The 13,615-nt window shown below is 40.2% G+C and overlaps 1 protein-coding gene across 2 annotated transcripts in view; it reads left to right on the forward strand.

The window, feature by feature from the left end:
- The first annotated feature begins 8,150 nt into the window (after positions 1 to 8,150).
- Positions 8,151 to 13,615, forward strand: part of LOC132136730 (fibroblast growth factor 7-like) — a 6,842-nt gene continuing 1,377 nt past the window's right edge. The window contains exons 1-3 of one of the 2 annotated variants that reach the window (XM_059547342.1): positions 8,151 to 8,416; positions 11,670 to 12,210; positions 13,577 to 13,615. The exon at positions 13,577 to 13,615 is cut by the window's right edge and continues 68 nt beyond it. In XM_059547342.1, the coding sequence (XP_059403325.1) occupies positions 11,946 to 12,210; positions 13,577 to 13,615 (304 nt within the window). In that variant the 5' untranslated portion in view covers positions 8,151 to 8,416; positions 11,670 to 11,945. The remainder of the gene's footprint in view (positions 8,417 to 11,669; positions 12,211 to 13,576) is intronic. The other variant, XM_059547343.1, reaches the window with a different exon arrangement.

Here is a 13,615-nt window from a genome sequence, read left to right on the forward strand (position 1 = left end):
AAAAAAGGCTGTATTACACTAGCGGCAAAATACCCGCCACAAAAAGAGGGAAAAGTTGAGCAGTGTAGAGTAGACAGTACGACACACACATTCTTCCTCACACACACACACACACACACACATGTTTGTTTTTGTGAAAAGTGTGTTATACAGATTATACAGAGTTGTGTCCTGATATGTCACAAAAACAAGAGCACTCACACAATCTAACACACTCAGACACACATTGGATCTTATCGCTGCATTCAACACTATTGACCACAACATTCTTTTGCATAGACTTGAACACTTTGTTGGCATTAATGGAAGTGCATTAGCATGGTTTAAATCGTACTTATATGACCGCCATCAGTTCGTAGCAGTGAATGAAGATGTATCCTATCGATCACAAGTGCAGTATGGAGTACCTCAAGGCTCAGTACTAGGGCCGCTACTCTTCACGCTTTATATGTTACCCTTGGGAGATATCATCAGGAAACATGGTGTTAGCTTTCACTGTTATGCTAATGATACTCAGCTCTATATTTCTTCGCAGCCCGGTGAAACACAACAATTTGAAAAACTAATGGATTGCATAGTCGATATAAAAAACTGGATGACGAGTAATTTCTTACTGCTAAATTCTGAAAAAACAGAGGTGTTAATTATAGGACCTAAAAACTCTGCTTGTAATAACCTAGAACACTGTCTAAGACTTGATGGTTGCTCTGTCAATTCTTCGTCATCAGTTAGGAACCTAGGTGTGCTATTTGATCGCAATCTTTCCTTAGAAAGCCACGTTTCTAGCATTTGTAAAACTGCATTTTTCCATCTCAAAAATATATCTAAATTATTGCCTATGCTCTCAATGTCAAATGCAGAAATGTTAATCCATGCATTTATGACCACAAGGTTAGATTATTGTAATGCTTTATTGGTTGGTTGTTCTGCACGCTTAGTAAACTAACTACAGCTAGTCCAAAATGCAGCAGCAAGAGTTCTTACTAGAACCAGGAAGTATGACCATATTAGCCCGGTCCTGTCAACACTGCACTGGCTCCCTATCAAGCATCGCATAGATTTTAAAATATTGCTTATTACTTATAAAGCCCTGAATGGTTTAGCACCTCAGTATTTGAATGAGCTCCTTTTACATTATAATCCTCTACGTCCGCTACGTTCTCAAAACTCAGGCAATTTGATAATACCTAGAATATCAAAATCAACTGCAGGCGGCAGATCCTTTTCCTATTTGGCTCCTAAACTCTGGAATAACCTACCTAACATTGTTCGGGAGGCAGACACACTCTTGCAGTTTAAATCTAGATTAAAGACCCATCTCTTTAACCTGGCATACACATAACATACTAATATGCTTTTATTATCCAAATCCGTTAAAGGATTTTTAGGCTGCATTAATTAGGTAAACCGGAACCGGAAACACTTCCCATAACACCCTATGTACTTGCTACATCATTAGAAGAATGGCATCTACGCTAATATTTGTCTGTTTCTCTCTTATTCCGAGGTCACCGTGGCCACCAGATCCAGTCTGTGTCCAGATCAGAGGGTCACTGCAGTCACCCGGATCCAGTACGTATCCAGACCAGATGCTGGATCAGCACCTAGAAAGGACCTCTACATCCCTGAAAGACAGCGGAGACCAGGACAACTAGAGCCCCAGATACAGATCCCCTGTAAAGACCTTGTCTCAGAGGAGCACCAGGACAAGACCACAGGAAACAGATGATTCTTCTGCACAATCTGACTTTGCTGCAGTCTGGAATTGAACTACTGGTTTCGTCTGGTCAGAGGAGAACTGACCCCCCAACTGAGCCTGGTTTCTCCCAAGGTTTTTTTCTCCATTCTGTCACCGATGGAGTTTCGGTTCCTTGCCGCTGTCGCCTCTGGCTTGCTTAGTTGGGGACACTTCATCTACAGCGATATCGTTGACTTGATTGCAAATAAATGCACAGACACTATTTAACTGAACAGAGATGACATCACTGAATCCAATGATGAACTGCCTTTAACTATCATTTTTGCATTATTGACACTGTTTTCCTAATGAATGTTGTTCAGTTGCTTTGACACATTTTTTTTTGTATAAAGTGCTATATAAATAAAGGTGACTTGACTTGACACACACACTTTGTTACAGGTTGTTTGTTAAGGTTATATGTTTGTTCACACGTGGTTAAAATATGTTTACTGTAGTGGTAACCATGGATACTACAGTTGAACTACGGTCACTTTAGTAAAACCATGGTTCATTTTCATCAGGAACTGAAATGCAACTTTTTTATTCTGACAGTGTACGATTTATTTTTTAACATTACAAAATAGAACATGACCAATATGAACTTTTAACGTTCAATTTAAATAACTGTAATTGCACAAACTATAGGCTACAATTTCAGTGTTTATCATGAAATAACTCAAACATATATCTGATAAACATTGTTCTGGGCTGCGTTTCCAAAAGTTCTTCTCAGTTATTCACTTTTACACCTCTGTTTGTAGTCCACACATTTGGAGGGCCGTTGATGACAGAACGACCATTTCTAGGAGAATTATCACTTTAAACATGGTAAAATGTGTGTGGTTCATTTTTTGCTGAACTTTTCCTTTAAAAGGATCTAGTATTTTTGTGAGAACATGTTGTTCCTCACATAGTGACCAAGTTCACACACATTCGTGCCGGTGCTCTAATGACTGCACTATAACCCTGCTCTTGTTTCCTGTGAAATCATTAGGAAATCCTCAGATCAGACGCAGAAACATCAAGACTGTGAGAATCTGACGGGACACACTACAGGTGAAGTCTGATGTGTTTGAGATGTTTACCAGATCAACAACATCAGGCCAGAGTACACAAACAAGCACAGAGACACGACCCGAGCTGAGAGGAAAAGAACAGCATCGCTCCGCTGGGACAATAGGATCATAATACCGATATCTGTCTTTCAGCAGACCGACTGTCTAAAGTAAATATTAGCACACAACTTACAGCCTCTCATCATCTGGAACGTCGCTCGCATTAACCATGAAATCTGTGAACTGTTTTTCACCTCTGACACAAACTCTCTGTTTTGAAGGACAAATTGAGTGCAGGTGTAAAACATGATGTAATGTGAGTAATGAGACATGAAACGTATGATTTTGCAAGTTAAAAGCATAAAACTATTATTGCGGACATAAATACTGAAGCGTCTGCCAACGGTGTTCTCAGCCAAACTCTAATGAATCTCTCGTGAATATGAGCAGGTCTGTCCGGACTAACACTGGAAACTCTTCCATCAGCCTTCCCTGCATAACAACATCACAGCTAAACAACAGAAAACAGCTCACATGTGCTCAGCAAGGGAACGGATCTGAGACATTAGCATCGGCCACAAAGAGGCGAGCCCAGATTCTCCGAGACCTGCGAGTGTCTGTGGTCCTCCGAACCCTCCGGGAATCTCTCCCACTTCCACCCGGACAAACACCCAGCTCTGATTTACTGTGGGATAATCAGTGGTGTTTACCCGAGGTGGGGGGGCACAGTCTGTGTGGCCACGACAGAATCATCTGCCCTGAGAGAGAGAGCCGGATGATAATATCATGCCATGATGACATGCAGATCCTGCAGCTCCACACACACACACACACACACACACACACTGAAGCAGATGCAGGAGTCTGCAAATTACACCTTTGCATGCGAACTGTGAACAGATGTGAGGGGCAATTAGAGAGGTGCACATACACACACACACACACACACACACATAGTGTGGGGATATTTTTTTATATACAGCTAATTATAAATACCTTAAATACTAATTCATCCAAACACATGCTAACCATGACAGAGAAATGTATGCATTTAAACAGTATTATTTATATGTTTTTAAAACAACTATTATATAAAAACAAAAGAATTTTTTTTTTATTAGAGCTGTGTACATGGACAAAACCTTTTCTCTTCCTTCCTTACAGATAGATAGATAGATAGATAGATAGATAGATAGATAGATAGATGTGAGCAGTTCAGATGAACACTGGAATAATCATATCATCAATCAGCATCGTGACAGTGACATTCAGCCAGTTTCATGGGTGTGACACACTCTGTGAATCCAGAAGAACTTCGTAAACATTACAGAGAGACGAGGAACACCCTTCATGCCAAACAGGGTCTGTAAATGGCTGAATTTATATAATCAGTAACAGCCAATCACAGAAGAGCTCACGGACACAGAATTAAACTACAGCAGCTGAATTTACCCATCAATCCACAGACAGACTCACTTCCCCTTAATCCTGCCCTCCTGAAATACAAAACATTTTGAAAATATGTTCTAACAGATGTAAATACTTCAATATACAAATGTGAACTGTGCAAACATTAAATTAGTATTTTTAAATAATTAAAATAATGACAATCGTTTAATCAACTTGCAAACCCCAGTTTAAAACTGAAATTTAAACATCACAGAAAAACCACTCATTTCACACATACTTTTTTCTTTGTGCTGAAAAGTAATGCAACAAAGTTAATTGTGTCACTGTAAAGTGACAGCGGTGAAGATTCATTTTCCATTAAGAAATCAGTCATGTTCCTTTAACCTTTTCTGGCAAAAACAGCATGAGAACATACTGTGGGCAGCTCACCTTGAGAACCAGACCAGATCAGATCTCATTTTTTGGCAGTAAATTCAGCAGCGCAGCTACAAAACCAATCACAGTGTTCACCAATATTTTATTATTTTATAGCCATAATTATCTCCTGGAATGCAGTTACAGGCTTTGACATTTGTTCTTTTAAGTGTTGAATTCTGAAATATAAAGTAAAGAGGCTCCTGGAGGTTCCTTCGCAATCATGTATAAAGTCATTTTCCAGAACCTTCACCGTCTCTGTTCCTTGCAGTTGAAGCGAGCTGCAAATCTCCAGCTTGATCTGCTGAGATCATCACAGTAAAGAAACACAACACTTCACCGACCAACCCACAACCATTAACAAAAACCTAAAATGTGCAGGTTAAAACACGTTCTCTCTTCTATTCTGCATGTCAGCCTCACAAAATACTTGTGGTGTTCCTCATTTGTAAGTTGTTTTAGATAAAAGCGTCTGCTGAAATGAGTGTAAATGTAACTGTGGAGCTGAACTGGTCATATTTCACATTAACATATGCAGAAAAACAGATTTAGAGTCCACCGGAGACCTTGTGTGTTTGAGGTGATCTGGACTCTCAATCTCTCTTTCTCTTGGCGGACGCTCAAATTAAAACCAGAATGCTTGAGCTCATTCTTTGCGTTACTACTGTTCAGTTATGATTTACAAGAGAAAGTGAGCGCTGTGAAATCTAACGCGACGGCATGACTCGGATCTGTCTGTCTGAAGGCATCTGCAGTCATTTGGGTTGTGCTCCATGAGATTTGAGCAACATTTACATTTATGCAATGAGCAGACACTTTTATCCAAAGAGACTTATAGTGCATTCAGGCTACCTGTGCATTGTTTTTTACCTAACATGTGTTCCCCTGGGAATTGAACCCACAACCTTTTGCGCTGCTTACACAATGCTCTAACACTGAGCCATGGGAACACATAATCATGCAGGTCTGTGCATCATGAACACATAATCTGTTTAAAAATTCAGATTTACAACCTTTACAACCATCAACCATTTATGGTTAACTGAGGCACCAAAAATAAAGCGAGACAGCAGCAGCAGACCTAACAACTTTGGGGAAAAAGGTGCAACTTTTGCACCCAGTCAGTTCTTCACTCTCCGAAATATGACCAAATTATTCAACATTCAACAGTTTATATATTTTTTTCATATATCCCAGTGAACCACTAAGAGCTACTATAAAGGTGCATGATTAATGTGAATTATGCATAATGTATAACTAATAACTAATAGTGAACTGCCTCATTAAATTAAGCACTATTAATTACTAATTCATTAATCCGAATTTCTTGTTAGTTACAAGTAGTTTATAGAGCGCTAATATTGTGTTACACGTGTTCTTCTGTAGTTTTTGTTGTTGTTGTTGTTGTTTTTGCTGTTACTTAAACTCTAAGAAAAATAAATGAGATACATTAGTTATCTGATGATAATCTCAAGAGAGTGACTTTTCTAGGTGAAGTTTTGTTAAGGAAACCATTAATATCTAAGATTTTGGATTTAGATTCAAACCATTGACTTGAGTGAACTTCAGTGAGAAGAGAAATCAGAAAATAAACCTCTAGACCAAATAATACACTTTGGACAGTTGGTGGCGCTATTGAGTTGGACTGGTCAGACCAACCCTAAACTGTGCACCAAAGGTCAGGTCAAACGGATGTACGGGTCACCACAGACTCCCAGACTGATGATGATGATGATGATGATAATGCCATCAGCCATCAACCCTAATGAAACACAGAGAATAGAAATAAACTCCTGCAATCAAACATTATCATCTGAGCAGAGACACACATAGGAAACACTACATTTGGGTTTGTGAATCGCTCTTTATCTTTACTGCTGATTTGTAATTTTTTCCTCTCCTCTGTGTCCATCCAACGACTGAACAACACAAGCGCAGCTATTTAAAGAACAGCCCACCGTTAACAGCCGTGATCCCATGGGCTCAATAATTATGAGGGAATGTAGAAAGCTGCGGCTCAGAATAGACTGACCTTAAACCCGGAGAGCAGGTGAGAGCCAAGCGCCATCCCACTGTTGATAAAGCACACTTTCATCAGTCTCACATACAGTTCCCATGTTTATTGATATTATATGCCAGAGTTATTCTGCGTAATCCCCGAGTAAACAGACGTGGATGTGACGCAGTGCAGGATTGCATGTTGGTTTGGGTTATGACAGCCGTTTCAGGTGCAATTGAAGCCACAGTAGAGTTGCAGATCTGTCCGAGAGAGTCATCTAAAGTTCAAAGAGCTCAATGTCTCTCTCTCTCCTTCAGAATGGCTTTGATGTGTTTCTCACTCTATCATTTCAGCAATAAAGTCAAATGAGCACTAGGGCTGTAAACATGTAGTGAGCGGGAACCAGAAGTACTTCACAGTCCAGTGAACACAGTCAGTCTCCAGCTCACTGTGAGATTCTGGGACCTCTGGGAGATTCCTGTGAGGATGAAACTCATCAAGAGAAGCATTGTCAAAGACCCATCACACGCTTTTGGCATATAAAAGAGAAGTACAATGAAGGGATTCATCTGTATGATCATGCATAATTAGGAGAGAGAAATTAACAGATCAACTTTTAACACGAAGGAGAAAATGTTTGTTCCTGTTAATACATTTCCCATTGTTGAAATCAATGAAATTCGATCAATCTCTACAATATTCAACGCACAAACAAACCTATACAAGAAAAAGAAAACACCACCCAGACGACATTTATGACCTGCGCGTGATTGTTGCTAAATATGTTTTATGCAGTGCTATATTGGCTGCAGTAAAGTATAATATGCATAATAAACCATTTTAATGTTCACATGTAGAAGCTTCACAGGATCACAGAAGCACGTCTGCTTTTAAATGGTCTTCCTGTACAGAAACAAACAACATTTCAATCGCGTGCTTTAGTATTTAAGGTGAAGGGACGTACGTGTTTTAGATCAGCCGTTTTACAAGCGATCGTTTGGGAAATGAAAGAGTAAAGCAGAGGTCTGCGTGTCTGTGGGCCGTACACAACTCTTTCCTCAGGGCTTGAAAGCTGGAAACGTTTGATGTGCTGAGAGCTGCGAAAGCCAGGTGTGTAAAACTGTAAATTTGCCTCCTAAATACTAACAGGAAAAGTAAAAGAGTGCTTGACCTTCTGCAGAGATGGACCCTTACAGCAGTAAACGGCCCTCTGTTTAGCTGCCTCAATTGCAGGCCCGCCTCGTTAGATTTATTGCCCTCGTGGATTCACTATCAGCCTCCGAATTCAACTCAGGCTTTGATGTTTGTGTGTATGACACCAACGAAAGACAGACGAGACCCTTCAGATCACATGAGAACTGCAGTCTTGAGAAATCCTGAATGTCACAGCATGTGATTTTTCATAAATGTCGACACGGTGGGCGTCGATGCAACAGCAGTTTCTCAGAGTCTGCGTGCAGATCTCGCAGGATTCATCCCGCATTCCTCAGAGAGAGAGAGAGAACGGCCGTCGCTCTTGTTTACGGCTCCCTCTCTCGTCCACCAGAGGCCTGGCCAGCAGAAACGGACGATTCTCTCTCTCTCACTGTCAGTCTCTCGCGCCAGCATCCCAGTAACAGCTGAGTGGCTGAGGCGTAATTGCAGAGAAGTGAGGTCAGCAGGAAGCTTTTATCAGAGATCGCACAGCGCTCAGCAACACGAGAAGATGCACAGCGCAGACGGGCGGCCCCAAAACTCCCTCTCTCCGTGTTTCACAGTGGAACCGTCTGGACTGAAGCGCACATCCTGGAAGCAGAAGTAAGTCGCTTTTAAAGACTTTAAAAAAAAAGAATTATCATAACATTTTAAACCAATATATAAATTTGGCAGAATCTAGGCAGAAAGGCGGAGTAAGAGCAAAACTGAGACGTTTAAACAGAAATGGATCAATGTTAAAACATTTAAATTGGAGACAGAGCAATACTGAAACATTTAAGATAATAATAGAGTGATACTGAAACATTTAAAGTAGAAATACAGCAATCCTGAGACATTTAAAGTAGAAATAGAGCTATATTGAAATATTTAAAGTAGTGATAGTGTGACACTAAAACATACAAAGAGAAACAGAGCAATACTGAGATATTTAAATTAGAGAAAGACCAATACTGTCACATTTAAAGTAGAAATAGAGTGATACTGAGACATCTGAAGTAGCTATAGAGCGACACTGAGACATTTAAACTAGTGAAAGAATGTCACTGAGACATTTAAAGTGGTGACAGAGTGAAACTGAGACATTTGAAGTAGAGATTGAGCGATATTGAGACATTTAAAGTAGCAATAAAGTGATACTGAGACTCTGAAATCTGAAATAGAGATAGAATGACATTGAGGCAATCAAAGTAGCAATAGAGTAACACCGGAACATTTAAAGTAGCAATAGAGTAACAGTGAGACATTTAAGGTAGCAAGAGAGTGATGTTGAGTCATTCAAAGTAGTAATTGAGCGACACTGAGACATATGAGGTATAGATAGAGCAACATTGAGAAATTAGGTGTGGTGACAAAGTTATGCTGAGACATTTAAATCAGTGATAGAGCAATATTGAGACATCTGAAGTAGCAATAGAGCCATACTGAGACATTTACAGTAGAAATAGAGCGACACTGAGAAATTAAGAGTAGTGATAGAGCAACACATAGAAATTAAGATTATACATAGTGCGACACTGAGACATTTAAAGTAGTGGTATAACGACGCTGAGAAATTAAGAGTACTGATAGAGCGACACTGAGACATTAAGAGAAAGGATAGAGTGACATTTGAACCAGGGATAGAGTGACACTGTGAAATTTAAATTAGTGATAAAGTGACATTGAGACATTAAGAGTAGGGATAGAGCTGACACTGTGACATTTAAAGTAGTGATAGATCGGCTCTGAGAAATTAAGAGTACTGATAGAGCGACACTGAGACATTAAGAGAAAGGATAGAGTGACATTTGAATCAGGGATAGAGTGACACTGTGAAATTTAAATTAGTGATAAAGTGACATTGAGAAATTAAGAGTACTGATAGAGCGACACTGAGACATTAAGAGAAGGGATAGAGTGACATTTAAACCAGGGATAGAGTGACACTGTGAAATTTTAATTAGTGATAAAGTGACATTGAGACATTAAGAGTAGGGATATATTGACACTGTGACATTTAAAGTAGTGATAGATCAGCTCTGAGGCATTAAGAGTAGTGATAGAGCGACACTCAGAAATTAAGAGAAGGAATAGAGCGACACTGTGAAATTTAAAGCAGGGATAGAGCGACACTAGGACATAAAAAATAGTGATAAAGCGACACTGGGACATTCAAAGTAGTGATAGAGCGACACTGAGACATTAAGAGTAGTGAGATAGAGCGACACTGTGACATTTAAAGCATTGATAGAACGACACTGAGTTATTTAAAGCTGTGATAGAGCAACACTAAGTCATTAAAAGTAGTTATAGAGCGACACTGAGCCATTAAGAGAAGGGATAGAGTGACATTGTGACATTTAAAGCAGGGATAGAGCGACACTGAGACATTTAAAGCAGTGATAGAGCGACACTGAGACATTTAAAGCAGTGATAGAGTGACACTGAGACATTTAAAGCAGTTATAGAGCAACACTGAGACATTTAAAACAGTGATAGAGTGACACTGAGACATTTAAAGCAGTGATAGAGCGACACTGAGACATTAAAAGGAATGATAGAGCAACACTGAGAGATTTAAAGCAGTGATAGAGCGACACTGAGACATTAAGAGTAGTGAGATAGAGCGACACTGAGACATTTAAAGCTGTGATAGAGCAACACTAAGTCATTAAAAGTAGTTATAGAGCGACACTGAGCCATTAAGAGAAGTGATAGAGTGACACTGAGACATTAAGAGAAGGGATAGAGTGACATTGTGACATTTAAAGCAGTGATAGAGTGACACTGAGACATTTAAAGCAGTGATAGAGTGACACTGAGACATTTAAAGCAGTGATAGAGCGACACTGAGACATTAAGAGAAGGGATAGAGTGACATTGTGACATTTAAAGCAGGGATAGAGTGACATTGTGACATTTAAAGCAGGGATAGAGCGACACTGAGACATTTAAAGCAGTGATAGAGTGACACTGAGACATTAAGAGAAGGGATAGAGTGACATTGTGACATTTAAAGCAGGGATAGAGCGACACTGAGACATTTAAAGCAGTGATAGAGTGACACTGAGACATTTAAAGCAGTGATAGAGCGACACTGAGACATTTAAAGCAGTGATAGAGTGACACTGAGACATTTAAAGCAGTGATAGAGCGACACTGAGACATTTAAAGCAGTGATAGAGCGACACTGAGACATTTAAAGCAGTGATAGAGTGACACTAAGACATTTAAAGCAGTGATAGAGCGACACTGAGACATTTAAAGCAGTGATAGAGTGACACTGAGACATTTAAAGCAGTGATAGAGCGACACTGAGACATTAAAAGCAGTGATAGAGTGACACTAAGACATTTAAAGCAGTGATAGAGCGACACTGAGACATTTAAAGCAGTGATAGAGCAACACTGAGACATTTAAAGCAGTGATAGAGTGACACTAAGACATTTAAAGCAGTGATAGAGCGACACTGAGACATTTAAAACAGTGATAGAGTGACACTGAGACATTTAAAGCAGTGATAGAGCGACACTGAGACATTAAAAGGAATGATAGAGCAACACTGAGAGATTTAAAGTAGCAACTGATGAATATTGAGACATTTGAATTAGTGACCAAGAAATACTGAGATATAATTGATATTATAGATTAGTGAACTGTGCCCACTCAGCCAATTCACAGAAGTGGTCATTCTTTCCAGCGACAGTCATCTACCGACAGCCCAGTCATTTGACAATCAAATGTCTTACAGTGTATTCTGAGTAAATCTTGTGTAAAATGAGTGTTCATTTTAATATCAGGAATCCTTTTTGTATCTTATATTGTTACTATATTATCTATATATAAGTATTAAGTGTATATAAATCTTCTCTAGATATCTGGAACTGTGTGGAACTGACCTGCCTCCTGTAACATCATCAGGAATGGACAGCATGTGAAGCATCAATTTGTTCATTTGTGTCCTTAACAGCAGAAACGAACACACTGCTGCCTCCTCCAGCTCTGAGGAGATTCTGCTGCTGCAGCAGGAGGTCAGAGGTCACGCCAGCATCTGAGGATTGTACTTGAGTGGATCTCTGACAGCTTTAAGATCCAACCTGAGTTCTACCTTCAGTATGTGGATCATGAACTCCTCGAGAAACGCAGTATAATGCGCAAATGGACGCTGCGATGGAAACTGCCTGAGTTTGCGTGTAAACTGTGGCTAGTGCTGCTGGTCAGCCGTGTTTGTGTGTGCGATGGAGACCAGGCTGCGGTGACCGACTGCTTCAAACACGAGCGCCACACCAGGAACTACGACTACATGGAAGGAGGGGACGTTCGAATCCGACGCCTCTACAGTCGCACGCAGTGGTTTCTGATGATCGACGAGTTCGGGAACATCAACGGGACGCAGGATCCCAACAACTGCTACAGTAAGAGCACGTGATCACTCACTTCTGACACGTCTGTCTGAAGTCTTCAGGTTTCTCTTGTGTGTCACGAGCTTCACACAGGATTTATCACAGGGTGATGAATAAAGTACATGATTGGTAAAAGCCTCTTAAATTATAGCAGAGACTAGAAAGAGTTTCCCACTGTAAAAGGAATCGGCTGGTCAGGGTTCCAGTGAGATTATGAACAGGTCACGTGGCAGTGTGACGAGAAGTGACAGGCGTAAAGACAAACAGGTGTTTGGGGGGGGGGGGGTATTTATAGCTCTTGTTTCCCTTCGTTGGAGGACTTAGTGGTCAGAAGTTATCAGATGTGGTCAGAATGGATGTACAATTCAGTGACTGCAATCTAGTTTGTGTAGAGAGCGTCAAAACAACAATAAAATAATGAGATTGGAAGCTGATGTTGTGTGCATGGATACATAATGAATTATTTAGCCGAAAAAATAAATATTTTAATAATTGATTATTCACTTTAATGATCATGTTTATACATAACATCAGCCTCTGGCATGTTTGGTTATTAGTCATTTCAGTTGTGTATGAGAAGGAAGTGGTCGTGTTGGCGTGACGGCATGCATCTCTGCTCTGGAGGGAAAATTATTGCGTCAGCTAGCGCTGAAAAGAAGAAAAATTGATACAGCCAGATGTGGCCGACAACTGCACGCACAGAGCGCATGCAAGACATGCAGTGAGGGTCAGAGAGGGTCGGCCAGCGCCGCGGGAGAGAGAAGCAGACACTTTCTGAGGTTCTGTCAGAGCTGTGCCGTGACAGCAGCTTATTACAGCACTGGAGGCGCTCACATGTGAAACACACACACACACACAGAGAGAGAGAGAGAGAGAGAGAGAGAGCTCAAAACAACAAGAGCTGCGTCCGCTCCTCATCCACACACACCAAACAGATGCTTCAGCTGTCAAATATCTGTGCAACTGGAGCTTTAGCATGCTGTAGATCGAGATCGATCCATCTGCTGCTGGTATTTTGCTTCAAAGGAATGGATTCTGAAAGCTGAGGTGTGTTTTTCTGTGCTATGAAACAGAATAACAAGAATAAATTCTTGCACATTCAGCTGAAATACAGCATAAGTAATTTAACACCCAAAAATTACACACATCACCTTTTAATTAAATGTTAAATAACCTCCATCTCAAATAAAGTGTGTAGTTAATTAGTTAAGTTAGTTAACATTTATTTAAATTGCATGTATGATATTAGTTTTATTTACATACAGTAACCCTGATTTATGAACTGGCAGATTTAAGTCAATTAAGTAAGCAGATGTGTCTGTGGTGTTTACGTCTGCGTGTCTTCATGTGTTCAGGCCGGTCTCTGTCTGTGTTTCAGGTGTTCTGGAGATCAGGACGGTTTCGGAGGGCGGCGTGT

Source organism: Carassius carassius, unplaced genomic scaffold, assembly GCF_963082965.1.
Source record: "Carassius carassius unplaced genomic scaffold, fCarCar2.1 SCAFFOLD_65, whole genome shotgun sequence".
Lineage (NCBI taxonomy): Eukaryota > Metazoa > Chordata > Actinopteri > Cypriniformes > Cyprinidae > Carassius > Carassius carassius.